General features: G+C 42.0%; 1 protein-coding gene and 1 non-coding gene across 3 annotated transcripts in view; one reads left to right on the forward strand and one right to left on the reverse strand.

The window, feature by feature from the left end:
* The window catches only part of FBXO36 (F-box protein 36), a 103,107-nt gene that overhangs the window by 72,966 nt on the left and 10,703 nt on the right, over positions 1 to 19,438 (forward strand). For both annotated transcript variants that reach the window (XR_003506485.1, XM_027515594.1), the window contains exon 3: positions 11,223 to 11,395. Coding sequence is in view for 1 of the 2 variants with exons in the window: in XM_027515594.1 (XP_027371395.1) it covers positions 11,223 to 11,395 (173 nt within the window). In the remaining variant the exon portion in view is untranslated. The remainder of the gene's footprint in view (positions 1 to 11,222; positions 11,396 to 19,438) is intronic.
* On the reverse strand, positions 1,502 to 1,608 carry LOC113881881. Its single transcript, XR_003508195.1, has one exon. It is a non-coding gene; the product is annotated as a U6 spliceosomal RNA (small nuclear RNA).

Genomic DNA, 19,438 nt, shown 5'->3' on the forward strand with positions numbered 1-19,438 from the left:
AAAAAGTGTGTATTAAATATTAAAGTACTGAATATTAATATGTCCATCCAACAGGATATAGGAATTTTCTTATAGTTTTGCCATCACTAATTAAATATTTGTTACTCTTTTTAATCTGTTCCAGTCTGATGGTAAAAATAGCATGTTTAATTAGCATTTTCCTGATAACTAGTAAAAATCCCATCATATTTAATTGCCATTTACATTCTTTCAATGGCAACCCACTCCAGTACTCTTGCCTGGAAAATCCCATGGACAGAGGGGCCTGGTAGGCTGCAGTCCATGGGGTTGCTAGGAGTCGGACACGACTGAGCGACTTCACTTTCACTTTTCACTTTCATGCATTGGAGAAGGAAATGGCAACCCACTCCAGTGTTCTTGCCTGGAGAATCCCAGGGACGGAGAGCCTGGTGGGCTGCCGTCTATGGGGTTGCACGGAGTCAGATACGACTGAAGCGACTTAGCAGCAGCAACATTCTTTCTGTAATTTGCCTGTTTGTACTTTTTGCCTATTGTCTATGAAGTTGGATTTTTTCCCCACCTCTGAGGACTCTAAAAATCTGAGGAAATAGCTATAGATTTTTTTTTTTCTCGCTAAGCTAAATAGATAGAAGCAACCAGAAAATTAGCTATCAGAAATACTTTTAAAATTTAGTTTAGGGCAAAGGTGTGCCCACATAACCTCAGTTGAAAGTGCTGATTCATGCATGGGTTGAGGTTGAATCCCACCTAAAAATAAATTGTTTTCCAACTTATCTCCAGTTTTAAGTTGGTTGCTTAGATCTTTAGTGAATTATAAGTTGTGGTTAGGCATTTAGGCCAATCCACAGAAATCCCTGTGATAAAACCAAATGACCTCAATAACCATATTTTCTGAACCAAATGGCAAGGGTTTTTTTTTTCTTTCTGCTATTGCATGTGAAAGGAAATGTGGGAGACAGGGTTTAGATGTCAAAGTGTTGAAATTCTTTAGATATTTAGATGATTTATGGGGAGAGTGGGACAATGACTGAAATGGAACTATAAAGGAAAATGATAACACTAATAAAAACTAATATCCTAAAATATTGGCCTGAGTTCTAGATCCTAGGAATTTTGGTTTCCCTTGAATCTCAAGGTGGAAAAGAACATAGTCTTTACCTTCTTCTCAAAGCTGGGCCAGCCCCATTCCATGGGTCCCTGATCCCTTATCTCTAGGTCCTTTCTTTTTTTTTTAATTTTATTTTATTTTTAAACTTTACAATATTGTATTAGTTTTGCCAAATATCGAAATGAATCCACCACAGGTATACCTGTGTTCCCCATCCTGAACCCTCCTCCCTCCTCCCTCCCCATACCCTCCCTCTGGGTCGTCCCAGTGCACCAGCCCCAAGCATCCAGTATCATGTGTCGAACCTGGACTGGCGACTCGTTTCATACATGATATTATACATGTTTCAATGCCATTCTCCCAAATCTCCCCACCCTCTCCCTCTCCCACAGAGTCCGTAAGACTGATCTAAAAAATATGGAACACTTCACGAATTTGCATGTCATCCTTGCGCAGGGGCCATGCTAATCTTCTCTGTATCGTTCCAATTTTAGTATATGTGCTGCCGAAGCGAGCACTTTAGGTCCTTTCTTGAGGCCCATGTCTCCACCACTGACCTGGGATTTGATTCTCTTAGTCCATTCTTCTTCTCTCTGTCTTCCCTAACCAGCTGCTCCTTGTCTTCAGTCTGAATCCGTAGAATTTCTGCAGAACTGGGATCGGGTTCTTTGGGTGAAGAGGGAGGCAGAAGGGAGCAAGAGATAGAAGCGTGGGAGCCTGGCTCTGGGCTACAGAGCAGGGGAGACAAATCTAAGTAAAGCTGTCTTATTTTACCACTTTATATTACCTAACTTTCGAGATATTTAAAAAAACACAAATAAAATGCATGTAGTAAAACAAAAGATAAATCAGTTTTAAAAGGTATAGGATAAAAATAAGTTCTCTTCTGGCCCCAAGTTCTCAGTTCCCATGACAACCATCACTAACAGTTTCATATATACCCTTCAAGAAATGGTCTATCCATATATACAAAATATGTTAACACAGAAAGAAGAATCTTGTACATTATGTTCTATACCTTTCCCTTTAAAAGTTTTAAAATTCAGAAATATCTTAAAGCTACAAAAAAGAACAGAAGATAATATTTTAGATACCCAACACTACTAACAAAAGATTTTAAAATTTGTCACATGTACCTCTTTTTATTCAATTTATCAAATATGTTGGTGTAAGAGTCGACTCACTGGAAAAGGCCCTGCTGCTGGGAAAGATGGAGGGCAGAAGGAGAAAAGGGCGACAGAGGATAAGTTGGTTGGATGGCATTACCAACTCAATGGAGATGAGTTTGAGAAAACTCTGGGAGATAGTGTGCTGCAGTTCATGGGATTACAAAGAGTTGGACACGACTTATCAAGTGAACAACAATGACAAAGTTACTCATACATCCTGTTCTTTCCAGTGTCTATAGCATCTGTAGTGCTGTTCTTTTTTTCATTTCTTGATAATAGTAATTTGTACTTTCTCTCTTTTTTCTTGATCAACCTTGTCATCAGTTTATTCATTTTATTTTTTTCAAAGACCTAACTTTATCTCCGTTGATATTCTCTATTGTTGTTTACTTTTATTGTTGATTCCATGAACTTCCTGATGTTCAAGCTGGTTTTAGAAAAGGCAGAGGAACCAGAGATCAAATTGCCAACATCCGCTGGATTATAGAAAAATCAAGAGAGTTCCAGAAAAACATCTATTTCTGCTTTATTGACTATGCCAAAGCCTTTGACTGTGTGGATCACAATAAACTGTGGAAAATTCTGAAAGAGATGGGAATGCCAGACCACCTGATCTGCCTCTTGAGAAATTTGTATGCAGGTCAGGAAGCAACAGTTAGAACTGGACATGGAACAACAGACTGGTTCCAAATAGGAAAAGGAGTACGTCAAGGCTGTATATTGTCACCCTGTTTATTTAACTTATATGCAGAGTACATCACAAGAAACGCTGGACTGGAAGAAGCACAAGCTGGAATCAAGATTGCCGGGAGAAATCTCAATAACCTCAGATATGCAGATGACACCACCCTTATGGCAGAAAGTGAAGAGGAACTCAAAAGCCTCTTGATCAAAGTGAAAGTGGAAAGTGAAAAAGTTGGCTTAAAGCTCAACATTCAGAAAACGAAGATCATGGCATCCAGTCCCATCACTTCATGGGAAATAGATGGGGAAACAGTGGAAACAGTGTCAGACTTAATTTTTCTGGGCTCCAAAATCACTGCAGATGGTGACTGCAGTCATGAAATTAAAAGACGCTTACTCCTTGGAAGGAAAGTTATGACCAACCTAGATAGCATATTCAAAAGCAGAGACATTACTTTGCCAACAAAGGTCCGTCTAGTCAAGGCTATGGTTTTTCCTGTGGTCATGTATGGATGTGAGAGTTGGACTGTGAAGAAGGCTGAGTGCCAAAGAATTGATGCTTTTGAACTGTGGTGTTGGAGGAGACTCTTGAGAGTCCCTTGGACTGCAAGGAGATCCAACCAGTCCATTCTGAAGGAGAACAGCCCTGGGATTTCTTTGGAAGGAATGATGCTAAAGCTGAAACTCCAGTACTTTGGCCACCTCATGCGAAGAGTTGACTCATTGGAAAAGACCCTGATGCTGGGAGGGATTGGGGGCAGGAGGAGAAGGGGATGACAGAGGATGAGATGGCTGGATGGCATCACTGACTCAATGGACGTGAGTCTCAGTGAACTCCGGGAGTTGGTGATGGAGAGGGAGGCCTGGCGTGCTGCGATTCATGGGGTCGCAAAGAGTCGGACACGACTGAGCGACTGATCTGGTCTGATCTGATCTGTTCTTTCTTTTATTATTTCCTTCCTGCTACCTTTCTTAGGTCTGATTTGTTATTCTCTTCCTAGTTGCTTGAGATGAAAGCTTAAATTATTGTTTTCAGCCATTTCTCCTCTAAATTTTCCTTAAGTGCTGCTGTATCTGTATTAGAAAAGTTTTGATATGTTGCATCTTTATTCTCATTCATTGTAAAATATTTTCTAAATTTCATTTTGATTTCTTCTTTGATCCATAGATTATTTAGAAACATCTTATTTAAGTTCCAGATGGTTAGGAATTTTTTTATTACATTTTTTCTTGATTTCTAGCTTAATTGCATGTGTTCCAAAAATCTACTCTGAGTGGCTTTAATTTTTTTGAATTGTTTTAATTTTGTGTTATCCTTTCTTAGGGCCCTAAGAATCTTCTCTTTATTATCCCAGTTTTAATACAAATGCTATTGAAGTGAGACCCATATTTACTTAATGTCTTTCAAAAACGTTTAAAATTTTACACAAACAGTCAAATTTCTGCTCCTCACCCATTTTTGCTCTATTCCCTTCTACTAACTGTTCTGAAATTGGTATCATTTCCAAGCATATTTTATTATATGTAGTCACAAATACATAAATAATACATACTACCTTTGTAAGTTTAAATTTTTACATAAGTGATACACTATATTTTCAACTTTGTTTTATCATTGAACACTTTTTGAGATTTATCCATGTTGACAAATGTCTCTCTCTCTCTCTCAAGTTCATTCATTTCAATGGCTTATGGTATTTTATATTGTAAACCCACAGTTCACTCAATCATCTCCCCTACTGAGGATAGTTAGGTGGTTTCCACTTTTTTGCAACAATAAATCTTCATTTATCCTGGTGCAGTGTGTAAACATTTCTCTAAATCTAGCACATCGTGGTGTGTTTGTTGAGTTGTAAAATATGTGCCTCTTCAACTTTATTAGGTATTGATAGTCTGCTCTCCAAATAAGTTAAATCATTTTAAAGGATTTAAATATATTTCCATTGGCATTTTATGAGAGAGATGCTATTTCTGCACATTCTCACCAATGTTTAGTGTAATCAGAGATACATGTTAATTGTGCCAAGCTGGGCGTGCACATTCCCTGATTAGTTATGATGTTGAATACCCCTTCTTATATTTATTGACCAATTTCCTTCTGAGAGCTGCTAATTCATCTCCTTTGTCTATTTTTTATGACTGGTTGTTTACCTTCTTTGTATTCATTGTAGAAACTTTTTCATGTATATTTTGAATACCAATTCTTTGGTTTGGCTATATGTGCTACAGATATTTCACCAACTCTTTGGTTTATCTTTTCACCTTGTTTATGAGTTTTACTCATAAAGAAGTTTATGGTTTTAATGGAGTTCAAATTTGTCAATCTTTTCATATATGACTTGTACTTTTGTGTTTTGTTTAAGAAATCTTTTCCTACCTTGATTTCATAAGGATATACTCCTATGTTTAATTCTAAATATTTTGTGACTTGTTTCTCATATTTGGTCTTTAAGATATTTCAAGTTTGCTTTTGGTTATGATGATATGAAATATTATTATTTTTCTGTATGGCCTGTCAATATGGCCAGCACCATTTAAAGGATAGCTTATTATCCCACATAATAATCCCATCCTTACATTTTGCAAGTTCCAATGTACATCTGCCATTTACAGGGATATTTAATTCTGTTGGTCGATTATTCATCTTACACCAACTACACTGCTCTCATTGCAATTTTTACAGTAAGTTCTCTTACCTGTGGAGATGAATTCATCTGCTTCCTCCTTCTATTCTTTTTTTTAAAAAATTAATTAATGTATTTATTTTTAATTTTTTGGTTGTACTGAGCCTTTATCATTGCAAGTGGGCTTTCTCTAGTTGCGGCAAGCGGAGGCTTCGCTTCATTGCCATTCATGGGCTTTTCATTGCGGTGGCTTCTCTTGTTGTGGAGCACAGGCTCTAGGTGCATGGGCTTCAGTAGTTGGAGCATGTCAGCTCAGTAGTTGTGGCTCAAGGGCTCTAAAGCACGGGCTCAGAAGTTGTGGCACAGGCTTAGTTGCCCTGAGACATATGGGATCTTCCTGGATCAGGAATGAAACCCGTGTCCCCTGCGTTGGCAGGCAGACTCCCATCCACTGAGCCTTCAGAGATGTCCAGTCTTTTTAAAATTAATTATTTATTTTTGGCTGTGCTGGGTCTTCTTTACTGTGCAGGCTTTCTCTAGTTGCAGTGAGGAGGGGCTGCTCTCTAGTTACGATGCATGGGCTTCTCACTGTGTTGGCTTCTCTTGTTGTGGAGCACGGGCTCTAGGGCACGTGGTCTGCAGCAGTTGCAGTGCGTGGGCTCAGTAGTTGCAGCTCTGGGACTCTAGAGCAAAAGCTCAGTAGTTGTGGTGCATGGGCTTCCTGGATCTTCCTGGACCAGGGCTCAAACCAATGTCTCCTGCATTGTCAGGCAGATCTTTTACCACTGAGCCAGCAGGGAAACCCCTCATTCTATTCTTTACATGGGCTGTTCTTGACATTTTATTCTGCCTCTGAGCTTTAAGATCGGCTGGTAAATCTATGCAGAGCTCCCTGCTTAAATTCTAATTGGATTTGGATTCACTTTTTAGGTTTTTGACAGAACTGTGATCCTTTGCTCTTCCTAACATGAGCATGGTATTTCTCTCCATTTATTTAGATTTAATATTTTCTTCATTATGGTCTTATATACCTTTTGTTCAAATTCTCCCCAATCACCTTACAATTTTTTATAGTTAAGAATAGAATCTTTAAAAAAAGTTTAAGAAATTCTGTTTTGAGTTTTGACTATAGAAAACACACATGTGCTTTCAAAGTCAAAATTGTAGAAAAATGTACATTCAGAAGTTTGCAAAACTTTCTGCCACTACATAGCAAGGATTCCCTTTCCTCCAGCTTTTTCCTTCCTTTTCTCCAGTTTTCTTTTTTTTTTTAAATAATATTTTCCTCACTTTTCTTTAAACCTACCCTGTAAAGCCTCCTCAGAGTCTGTCAGACTTCTGTTTACTTAGTATAGTATTTGGGCTTCCCTGGTGGCTCAGACAGTAAAGAATCCGCCTGCTATGTGGGAGACTTAGATTTGATCCCTCAGTTGGGAAGATCCCCTGGAGGAGGGCGTGGCGACCCATTCCAGTATTCTTGCCTGGAGAATCCCCGTGGACAGGGGAGCCTGGCAGGCTACAGCCCATGGGGTTGCAAAGAGTCGGACACGACTGAGTGACTGAGCACAGTACAATATTTACTGAAGGTTTTTCACACTTTAACTAACACTCTCCTCAGTTCAGTTCAGTTCAGTCGCTCAGTCGTGTCCGACTCTTTGCGACCCAATGGACCGCAGCACACCAGGCCTCCCTGTCCATCACCTGCTCCTGGAGTTTACCCAAATTCACATCTGTTGAGTCGGTGATGCCATCCAACCATCTCATCCTCTGTCATCCCCTTCTCCTCCTGCCCTCAATCTTTCCCATCATCAGGGTCTTTTCCAATGAGTCAGCTCTTCACATCAGCTGGCCAAAGTATTGGAGTTTCAGCTTCAACATCAGTCCTTCCAATGAACATTCACGACTGATCTCCTTTAGGATGGACTGGTTGGATCTCCTTGAAGTCCAAGGGACTCTCAAGAGTCTTCTCCAACACCACAGTTCAAAAGCATCAATTCTTCAGTGCTCAGCTTTCTCTATAGTCCAACTCTCACATCCATACATGACTACTGGAAAAACCATATCTTTGACTAGTCAGACCTTTGTTGGCAAAGTAATGTCTCTGCTTTTTAATATACTGTCTAGGTTGGTCACAGCTTTTCTTCCAAGGAGCAATCATCTTTTAATTTCATGGCTGCAGTCACCATCTGCAGTGATTTTGGAGGCCCCCAAAAATAAAGTCAGCCATTGTTTCCACTGTTTCCCCATCTATTTGCTATGAAGCAATGGAACTGGATACCATGATCTTAGTTTTCTGAATGTTGAGTTTTAAGCCAACTTTTTCACTCTCCTCTTTCACTTGTGCTTCATCCAGCCCAGCATTTCTCATAATGTACTCTGCATATAAGTTAAATAAGCAGGGTGACAATATACAGCCTTGATGAACTCCTTTTCCTATTTGGAACCAGTCTGTTGTTCCATGTCCAGTTCTAACTGTTGCTTCCTGACCTGCATACAAGTTTCTCAAGAGGCAGGCCAGGGGGTCTGGTATTCCCATCTCTTTTAGAATTTTCCACAGTTTATTGTGATCCACACAATCGAAGGCTTTGGCATAGTCAATAAAGTAGAAATAGATGGTTTTCTGGAACTCTCTTGCTTTTTCGATGATCCATCAAATGTTGACAATTTGATCTCTGGTTCCTCTGCCTTTTCTAAAACCAGCTTGAATATCTGTAAGTTCATGGTTCACATACTGCTGAGGCCGGGCTTGGAGAATTTTGAGCATTACTTTACTAGCGTGTGAGATGAGTGCAATTGTGCGGTAGTTTGAGCGTTCTTTGGCATTGCCTTTCTTTGGGATTGGAATGAAAACTGACCTTTTCCAGTCCTGTGGCCGCTGCTGAGTTTTCCAAATTTGCTGGCATATTGAGTGCAGCACTTTCACAGCATACTGTCCTCAAGCTCATTCAAATTTCCGCTACTTGCCAGTTTCAAAGCCATTCCCACATTCTAGGTTTCCACAACAGTTGCAAGTACCTTATTGTCTACGGTTGTGTAATAAATTACCCCCAAACACAATGGCTTAAAAAAATGTGTGTGTGTGTGTGTGTGTGTGTGTGTATGTGCACACACTCAGTTGTGTTGACTCTTTATGACCCCATGGATGGTAGCCCACCAGGCTCCTCCATCCATGGGATTTCCCAGGCAAGAATACAGGAGTGGATTGCCATTTCCTTCTCCAGGGGATCTTCCTCACCTAGGGATCAAACCCTCTCCTCTTGTGTCTCCTGCACTGGCAACTGGATTCTTTACCACTGTACCACCTGGGAAGCCCTAAAAAATAATAAACGTTCATTAACTCAGAGAGTTGGGTCAGGAATTTGGGAGCAGCATAGCTCAGCCATTCTGCTCCAGGATCTTGCATGATGTCGTCTGAACCCCAGTCATCAGAAGGCTTGGTTGGCGCCGGAGGATCCAGTTCCACCATGGCTCACATGGGGACACACACACACACACATGGCTCTTTCAGGTTCCTTCCCCACAGACCTCTCCACGGTGCTGTAGTGTCAGGTCATGGCCCTCGACTTCTCCGAGAGTGAGTGATCCAGGACAGCAAGACAGAAGCCCCAATGTCTTTGGTGAACCAGCCTTGGTATATTTTTGCAATTCCTCTTGGTTACCCAGGCCAGCCCTCATTCACGGTGGCTGGGAACACACAGGGGTGTGAATCCAGGAGGAGAGACGCAGGGTCTCTCTGGAAGGCTGCCTGTCACACACTCCTACACAAAGGAATTTTACTCTTCACAATGGAGTTTGTTCTAACCTTGTTTTCCTTATTTTAAAAGGTTGGTGACCTGTTGGCTATAAAAACAAAAAACATAAACATGCAAAAAAATTTTTTCTAAGTGCCCCCATACCTGTATACTTTGAAACTACCCCGTTACATACTTAGGGGCTATATGTCCTTTTATAACTTTATCTTAACTTTTAACTGTCATAACTTTATATCTGACAGCTTTTATAACTTTAACTTAAAAGACCTTATTGTTAGAGACCTTCTGTTTTTAAAAAGTGCTTATTTATTATTTTGACTGTGTTGGGTCTCAGTGGAGGCACACAGGGTCTTTGTTGCAGTGTGCAGTCTCCTCATGAATTGACGCTTGTGGGCCTAGTTGTCCGACAGCACGTGGGTGGGATCTTAGTTCCCTGACCAGGGATTGAACCCTCAGACCTTGCATTGGAGGGAGGATTCCTAACCACTGGATAACCAGGGAAGTCCTGGTAGAGACTTTGTAACGTACATCTGAACATGTGCTTTGAGCGTTCTTTCCTGGCATTTTAAAATGTTCAAATATCTCCAGTTATTTTAAAGAAATTTATTATACTCAAGGTTTTGTTTTACCAATAAGTAAGTGCCTCTTTTTCCTTCTTATTCTGCTGGTGAGCCAGGGGTTCCCTGTGAGGATGAGTTTTTGAGGGGTTATTTTCCTCCCAAGAAAAACCTTGGACTTTAGAAGGGCTTTGAATTAGAAGCACTTGCGATTTAGAAGCAACTAAAACCCTTAATGCCTCTAGAAAGCTGGACTGACCAGTTTTGGAGAGAAATCTTATATGGCTGGTTCTTCAGGTTAGCACAATCAGAGCTTTTACATAAATATAGCCCTCACCTTACATCCATTTTGAAATTGGAGAGTCATCAACCTCTAGGATCACCCGTCTGCCTGCTTATGCAAGGAGCCCGGTATTCTTGACAGCTTCATCCCACTTACCCTGGAAGGAATGTTCCATGTTGGGAAGGAAGTGTCCCCAAATCTTGGACACTTAGTCCCCTGTACAGAATCCATTCTGTCTATTCTGAGAGAAGTTCTCTAAAAAGGCCAGACATGGTGGTGCTTTTGGAGGCAGAAGTGAAAAATGAGCTTCAAGAAACAAAGTCTCCAGTGCTGGAACCGCCGTGATCCACATGCATAAAATCCTCTGTTGTAACCCCATTTTTCTTTCTCATAAAAGGGCGGTAGCCTTCTTCCCTTCTTTCTTCCTCCCATCCATTCGTTCTAGATTATGAAAAAAATTACATCAGTGATACAGAGTTTATGATAAAAAAAAGATTGCAAAATACAGATAAGCAAAAGGAAGAGAAAAAATCACCCCCTGGATTTAACCACTCATAATTCACAATTTCAAGGGAATGAAAAAACATGAAGAAGGAAGTTTGGTAGAGAAACAATGTATAACAAGAAGAGAACAAAAATCGATCAAAATTAAGGGCTATTAAAGTGTTTCACACCAATTTGGGGGCGGAGGGGTAGGAAAAAATGACATGGAGCAGCATTCTGCCTAGTCTCGGCGACTGGGAGGATGAAGATGGGGATGACATGAAGAGTAGTTAAGTCAGTTGTCTGGACTGGAATTTGGTTCATTCCATCACTGTGTTCAACACTGAGTAGACCTAAAAGATTTTGATCTCAGGGCAAAGGCAGCTGTTGGAAACAAATACTTCGTAAATACATACCACTGGTCCCAGAGACAGCTTGGTGAAAGTAGGAATGACTCAGCAAATCTAACATTGCTCTCAGGGGCAAAATGCCTCAAAGCTTGTCTTACTGATAACGATCATAGTTTTTATGTGACTGCACATGATAACCACGTTGTTTTGTTGGCTTTTTTGAATTACAGTTCAAATTGCCTTAATATTTGGTTCAAGAATATTAGACTATGTCTTCAATTTATGTGAAGGTAAATTTGACTTCCTTGAACGGCTCTCAGACAGTTTGCTGCTGAATATCATTTCTTACCTGGATCTTGAAGACATTGCCAGGCTTTCTCAAACATCACGCAGATTTGCAAAGGTAACAAATTATTTTGTGTCTCTGTAGAATTGTCCTTGTGCTTTCTCAAAATTGTTTAATTTCGTTTCAGGTTTTCTTATTGTTAAATATAGAAGTGGTTTGTCATTTACATTTATTTCAGCAAGCATTTAGCATTTGTTGAATTCTTATTTATGACAGATGCTGTCCTAGGCACAGAAGCAACAGAGTTGAAAAGACATTATTCTTGCACTTGAGAAACTTACAGTCTAATAGAGAGCCATACAAGTACAAATCATTACAGTGTAGTGTTAGCAACAAGGGAAGTGTGAAAAGGCACGAAGAGTACAAAGTGATTTCCTCTGCCTGGTTTCACAGAAATGGGTTACTTTATCTGGGTTTTGAGGGGAAAATAGGGGTCTGTCGTGTGGTCTGGCCAGCTAGGGATATTCCAGGTCAGAGGGGCATTCCAAGTCCAGGCAGGAACTGGGCAGAGGTATGGTGGCATAAGAGAAGAAGGCAAGTAGTCATTACTCCCCATCCACTTCCATTTCTTCCAGTAAGAGCCCTTTTCTGAATTACCTGTCCTCCCACTATGGATGATTCTCAGGCACTGCTCATTGTAGTGCCTGTTTTTTGCCCCATGCCCCAAGCTCGTCAAAGCTCTCTTACTAACTCTGGATCCTCAGCAGAAGGATACAGGAATGGAAAACACAGTGGTGATTTCAACCAACATTAGGACCTTGATGCAACTATTATTAGTTCCTCTCCCTAGATCCTGGTTCCTGCCCTTTCAGCCATTCATTCTAGAGTGCTGCTGTGTACTAAACACACACATACTATCCTTCCATTATGGGGCTTCCCTGGTGGCTCAGTGGTAAAGAATCTGCCTACAATGCAGGAGCTGCAGGAAACGTAGGTTAAGTTCCTGGGTTGGGAAGATCCCCTGGAGGAAGGCATGGAAACCCACCTCTAGTATTCTTGCCTGGAGAGTCCCGTGGACAGAGGAGCCTGGCAGACAACAGTACATGGGGCCACCAAGAGTCAGACATGACTGAAATGATTTAGTATGCTTTTGGGCTCAAGTTGGACTTCCATCACAGCTCAGTTGGTAAAGAATCCACCTGCAATGCAGCAGACCCGGGTTCGATTCCTTGGTTGGGAAGATCCTCTAGAGAAGGGATAGGCTACCCACTCCAGTACTCTTGGGTCTCCCTTGTGGCTCAGCTGGTAAAGAATCCGCCTGCAATGTGGGAGACCTGGGTTCAATCCCTGGGTTGGGAAGATCCCCTGGAGAAGGGAAAGGCTACCCACTCCAGTATTCTGGCCTGGAGAATTCTATGGACTATATAGTCCATGGGGTCTCAAAGAGTCAGATACAACTGAGTGATTTTCATCATCATCATCATGGGCTTAAGTTAATCAGAGTTGGAGTCTGTTGTTTGCAACTGAAGAACCCTAACTCAGTATTTAGCTGTAATGTACCAGAGCAACGTCCTTTCACAAGAGAGTGTGCAATATCTCCCAAGGTGATTCAAATCATAATCTTATTATCTAAAAAGTCAACATTTTTTCCATAGTTATACAATAAAATTTCTTCATTTTTGTATATTAAGTTATACAGTCTGTATTACTTAGTATACCCCTTTTTAGTACAAAAACATATATACTTGATTTCCCCCCCACCTAAAATGGAGGACCAGAAACAGGTATTATGAATAATCATCATACCATATGTTTTTTTTCCACTTAAAAAAAAGGCATTAAAGTTAAGAGTTTTGTACTTGTTGCTGCTAGGAAGCTGATTATTCATATTTTTAAAGAAAGGAGGATTCTTGTTTGTTTGCTGTTTGGTTTTTTTGTTTTTTAATTGATATGCAATTGACTCACTCTGTTAGCTCCAGGTGCATAGCGTGGTGACTTGCTGTTTCTATATATCACAAGATGATCACCACTGAAGGAGAGTTTTAAGTGAATAAAATATAGGAGTGGGAATGTATGAAAAGCTTCTCCCGGGGCCTGGGTCTGTCCTGAAAGTCAGTGGAAGGATTTGATAGAAAGTAACAGCAGCTGCAGGAGCTCGAATCGATTCCTTACGTGGAGCAGCTGTCTTTCCTCCGGGTTTTGCTCATTTCCATTTGCTAGTCCTCTCCCTCTCAGTGTCCTGCCATTATTTTAGCGCAATCTTGATAATAGCCTCCATAATTTACCCAGAGCTCTAAAGTAAGGCTTTTCTAGGTTGCTGATTTCAGCCCTCAGAATCCTTGCGGAGCAGAATTATTCCAAGATGGAACATGATCCAAGGCTGCTGCTTTTTTTTTTTCTTTCTGTGTAATATTAACCTTTCATTTCTGTCTTTAGTCTGAATATTGTGGTCATTTGCCTATTTTCCCCTTCATTTATAAACTATTTTCATTTTTGTTTTTGTCCCATCAGTTATTACATTATTTTATTAAGAAGTCTTCTATTTCAAACTTTGGGGGCATTTTTCAGTCATGGAATTGATTTATTATCAATGAACATTTCCTGAGCACTGACGACATAGGAAAAAACCTTCTATACGTCGCGGGCAGCCATATGCGTCCATCAGTCCCTGACCCCGAGGAGCTCGTCATCCTGAACTGGGGGCAGGTTTACTGGCAAATTATTCATGTCCCTGTCCCGCCCTTCCCTGTGGTCCCAGGGAGGGATGTCTCCTTCCTGTTCCAGGTCAGTGCCATCTGCCGCCTGGTGCCAAGGTCTAGCTGGAGGGATTTCAGGTTGTCACTTATCTGCTTTTTCTTTTTTTTTTGAAAAGAAAAAAAAGATTTTATTTATTTCTTTTGACCATGCTGGGTCTTCGTTCTGCACTTGGACCTTTTTCTCTTGCTGCAGTGAGCGGGGACCACTCTCTAGCTGGGCTGGGAGGGCTTCTCTTATTGCGGAGTGAGGTCTCTAGGGTGCACGGGCTTCAGTAGTTGTGGAGCGTGGACTCAGTAGTTGCGGCTCCCAGACTCGAGGGCACAGGCTCAGTAGTTGTGGCCCAGGGGCTGAGTTGCTCTTCGGCAGATGGATCTTCCCAAATCAGGGATGGAACCCGTGTCTCCTGCATCGGCAGGCAGATTCTTGACTACTGAGCCACCAGGGAAGCCCTTTTTCCTCTGTGTACTTGTTGTTATGTATATTTTTGCTTTTTATTTATAAAAATTTTAGATTTATAAAAGTGTCGTAAAGATAATGCAAAAGGTTTGAATATGCCCTTCAACCAGCTTCCCCTAACCTGGGACATTTATCAGAACTCGGCAGTTAATGTTGCTCCAATCTATTAACGAAACCACAAACTTGATTTGTATTTCATCACTTTTTCCACCAAAGTCCTTTCAGTGTTTCACAATCCAATCTGGGATACTACCCTACATTTAGTTCTTATTTCTAAATCTTTCAATTGTTTTTTCCTCTCAGTATATTGATTTTTCTCAAGTCAGTCTCATCCTTCACAAAACAAAAACTCTTGACTATATTCTTATTAAAAAAATTTTTGGCTTCCAACACTGCACAGCATATGGAACTTCCCCAACCATGGATTGAATTTATGCCTTGATCCCTGGGTTGGTAAGATCGCCTGGAGGAGGAAATGGCAACCCACTCCAGTATTCTTGCCTGGAGAATCGCATGGACAGAGAAGCCTGGTGTGCTACAGTCCTTAGGGTCACAGAGTCGGACACAACTGAAGCAACTCAGCACGCATGAAGTGGAAGTGCAGATTCTCAGTCACCAACCACTAGACCACATGGGAAGGAAGTCCTCTTGGCTCTATTCTTATTCAATCTCTTTTCTTCCCTGTTTGGGGAAAAAAAAAGGATTTACATGTCGGTTCACACTCAGCAAACCAGCATCATTCATCCGACTGAGATTTTATAATCCCTGAGAAAAAGGGAACAGTAAGGGTGTGTCCAGGTGACAGTGTAAAGAATCTGCCCTCCAATGCAGAAGATGCAAGGGATGTGAATTTGATCCCTGGATCGGGAAGATCCCCTGGAAGAAGAAATGACAACCCACTGCAGTATTCTTGTCTGGGAAATACCATGAACAGGGGAGTCTGGAGGGGCTACAGTCCATAGCATTGCAAAGAGTCAGACATGACTGAGTGACTGCACGCACACACACATACACAGGTGGTAACAATATAAATTTGTTTCATATAAATGACTATTCTTTAACAGAGGTCAGCCCTTCCTACTGGGGGGAGATTTAAAATATCCCTTCTTTTATAAAACAATGGTATTAAAACATGATAATTTTAGCAAATTACCCTTACTTGGAGAATTACAAAGTGAGCAATCTTCTTTTGGTTCTTAATTGTTGTTTTGTTTGATTTCTAAAAATTTCACTGGTCTTATAACATCCAGAATTCTGGGAATCCCTGCTCTTCTGTCTGCCCACCCCTCCTCTCTCATCTCCCCTCTGTCCACGCCTCCTAATATCTCTGGCCTCATTCACAGTAACCTCTCGGTTGTCACATCCAAAGGATGAGGCCTCCCACTCCCTGACCCGTCTCTGCTTCCAGGATTCTCTGGCGGGTTTCTTCCTGGTGGCTTGCTTGCTGATTCATTGGCTAAACCTTTCATGCGGGCTGAAGGGGGCTTTCTAAAATACACGCTGGTCATGTCATGGCCCTGCTCAGTGACCCTTAGTGATGTGCCATCTTTTTCAGAATGAGATCCAAAGTCTTGGCTGGCACTTCAAGCCGCTGCGTCCCAGCCCCTGGTTCCCGCCCACAGCCCCAGCAAGGTAGACGGTGCGCTGTCCTATGTGCTCAGTTCTGTGTCCCCAGGCCTTTCTTATGTTGTTCCCTTCAGCTCAGACGGTAAAGAACCTGCCTGCAAAGCAGGAGACCAGAGTTCAATCCCTGGGTCGGGAAGATCCCCCTGGAGAAGGGAATGCCAACTCACTCCAGTATTCTTGCCTGGATAATCCCATGGACAGGGGAGCCTGGTGGGCTACAGTCCATACGAGTCGCAGAGTCCATGACTGAGCAACTAACACTTTCTTTTGGAGGAATGTCCTCCCTTCTGACACACCACTCTTAACTCCTGAATGCCCCCTCCCTTGTTTGGGTTTTGTGCTATGTCAATTTTGTTTTATTTTTGAAAAAGAAAATTGATTTACATTACAATAACCAGGTTGACAATTGAAAAAAAATTATGTCTTTTAATGTGTAGTAAAAAGTGATTTTCCCTCCCATTCTTGATCCTCATTCCTCTAATTCTCATCTCCAGCAACAGTCATGTTACCAGTGTCTTGTATGTCCTTCCAGAGAGAGTCTATGCACATGTAAGTGTGTGTGTGTGTGTGATGTGTGAGCATATAAACATATATACATATACACACTCTTTTTAAAAAGCATAAAAGCATATGGTAGCACTTTATATATTGTTCTCTGTCAGTGTTTTTATCTAAAACATATTTTAGATACTCTTTCATGTCTACATATAAATCTTCAATTTAGAAAAGTGATTTAAGTTATTGTCATGTGGACAAATTGTAATTTTTAAAACTAGATCCCTAATGATAGACATTCAGGTTGTTTTCCCTCTGCTATTTATAAATAACGCCCCAGACTATGGCCAGACCAGACTCTGCAGAACTGAGTTTGCCTTGGAAGCATAAAGACACATGAGAGACACAGAGGGTGTGGGGACTCTGGGTGGGCGGGAGTCTGAGCCTGGGAGAGCCCGTGGTGCTAGCCCACAGCCAAGTCTGTAAGTTTCCACTTATCACACTTAATGCCACCAGTGATCAGGGCCATCTGGCTGCCTGGCCTTGCTCTGATTTCACGTTGACCAAGCCATGGAGCCTCCAGGGATGAGCATCCAAAGGTCTGGTGAGCTGGAAGGTTGTATTTCTCTGGGTACACCAACACAGAGGCATCCTCCCTATCGGTGCTGTTTAGTCATTCTGTGTGCTGTGTGCTAAGTCGCTTCAGTCGTGTCCGACTCTTTGTGACCCTGTGGACTGCAGCCTGCCAGGCTCCTCTGTCCATGGGATTCTCCAGATAAGAATACTGGAGTGGGTTGCCATTTCCTCCTCCAGGGGATCTTCCTGACCCAGGAATGGAGTCTGCATCTCCTGCATTAGCAGGTAGATTCTTAACCATCTGAGCCACCAGGGAAGCCCCTCTTCTTTACTGGAACTTGGCTCAGATGAGCACACCCTTGAAAGGTGGGTCCTGTGTCACGGGACACCAGAACATCACACTGAGGGCCAGCCCTGGGGTTGTGGTGGGCTCACAATGGCACCCCACTCCAGTACTCTTGCCTGGAAAATCCCATGGATGGAGGAGCCTGGTAGGCTGCAGTCCATGGGGTCGCTAAGAGTCGGACACGACTGAGCGACTTCACATTCACTTTGCACTTTCCTACATTGGAGAAGGAAATGGCAACCCACTCTAGTGTTCTTGCCTGGAGAATCCCAGGGATGGGGGAGCCTGGTGGGCTGCCGTCTATGGGGTCACACAGAGTCAGACACGACTGAAGCGACTTAGCAGCACTGAGGTGAGGCTGCCACGTGAGACCTTCCTGGGGGCTGCTGAGGTCCAGATAGGAGGAGGTAGGTACGGTTGTGACTAGCAAATGGACATATTTGTCTCGTCCGGAACTCAGGGACAGGCCCCCGTGAAACCCACTGAGGAAGAAAGTCCCTCCTCTGTCACGTTTTGGCCTATGGAGAGCAGATATTTCCTCATGGTCCCAAATTCTCTATGACCTGTGAGTCCCAGGTCTGGCCAAGTAGGCAAGCCACCTGGGGAGCCAGTGGATACAGCCAGGCCAGGCTCCAAGCGTTGGATTGGGTAGTTCTTGGTGGACCCAGCAAGTGAATTTATTTACAACCCCAAAATTCTAAGCATCTGGGACAAGAATCTGACCACTTGCTATTAAAACTCTACAGATAAAATATCTCATGAGACTCTGAAAGGCTGGAAGCCTGGGGTGGGGGTGACAGGGTTGTTTTGACATCTCCACTGTGCACAGAGTGTGGGTGTTTAAATCAGCTTGAGGCCAAGAGAGCTGGGTTCTATTCTTCACTCAGTGACTCCCCACCATGAACCCTGGGCAGCCACACCCGTATCTTCTCTCAGCCTTAACTTTCACATTGTAAAAGGAAAGATTTCAGCTATTAATAGGTACGTCCTAGGATCCCTGATGTGAAGAACTGACTCATTTGAAAAGACCCTGATGCTGGGAAAGATTGAGGGCAGGAGGAGAAGGGGACGACAGAGGATGAGATGGTTGGATGGCATCACTGACTCAGTGGACATGAGTTTGAATAAACTCTGGGAGTTGGTGATGGACAGGGAAGTCTGGCGTGCTGCAGTCCATGGGGTCACAAAGAATCAGACATGACTGAGCGACTGAACTGAAGGATCCATCCCTTACAACTTCTGCACAGTTTATGTATGTTAAGTTCATGCACCACCACCAGGGGGAGCTAAATCCACGATCAGCTATGTTTTGGATCCAAGTGGCTGGAATCAGAGTCAAGATGGGTCTTTTGTGTTTTGCACCCTGACATGCATCAAGCCAAAGAGCCCCAGGGTTTGGAGTCCTGGCTGGGGGTATTTTGTGCACCAACTTATAATGCAAAACAAAACTAAATATTTTCCTTATGAAATATGATGAGCCATAAATGAAGTTACACTGGTGGAAATTTCAGCTCTAAGAATTCCTTCCTTTCCCCCTAAACCTCATCATTTTCTCCCATAATCTCTGTTATATAAGATACACTGACACCCTGAAATGTATTGTGCTGGGAAAGATATAATCATCTAGAGTTCATATTTTTAAAAGGAGGTTCAGATCTGTTTGTTTTTTTTTAATACTAAGAAATCTTTTAAGAGTTTTCCTTTATTGTTTATATTTAGAATACTTTGTAATCTGAGTAAAGAAACTGGACCTTGAAGGACTGTTGAAGGTGGGATAAAACAATGAATGACCTGCCTAACATCAAAGTGTCTGGAACGTTGTCAGTATCATAAGATTCAGTATTGCTGTTTAACAGTAACGTTCATGATGTGAATATAATAGTTTTTGCCTTTAATATTTATGC

The sequence above is a fragment of the Bos indicus x Bos taurus genome, chromosome 2 (assembly GCF_003369695.1).
Source record: "Bos indicus x Bos taurus breed Angus x Brahman F1 hybrid chromosome 2, Bos_hybrid_MaternalHap_v2.0, whole genome shotgun sequence".
Classification (NCBI taxonomy): Eukaryota; Metazoa; Chordata; class Mammalia; order Artiodactyla; family Bovidae; genus Bos; species Bos indicus x Bos taurus.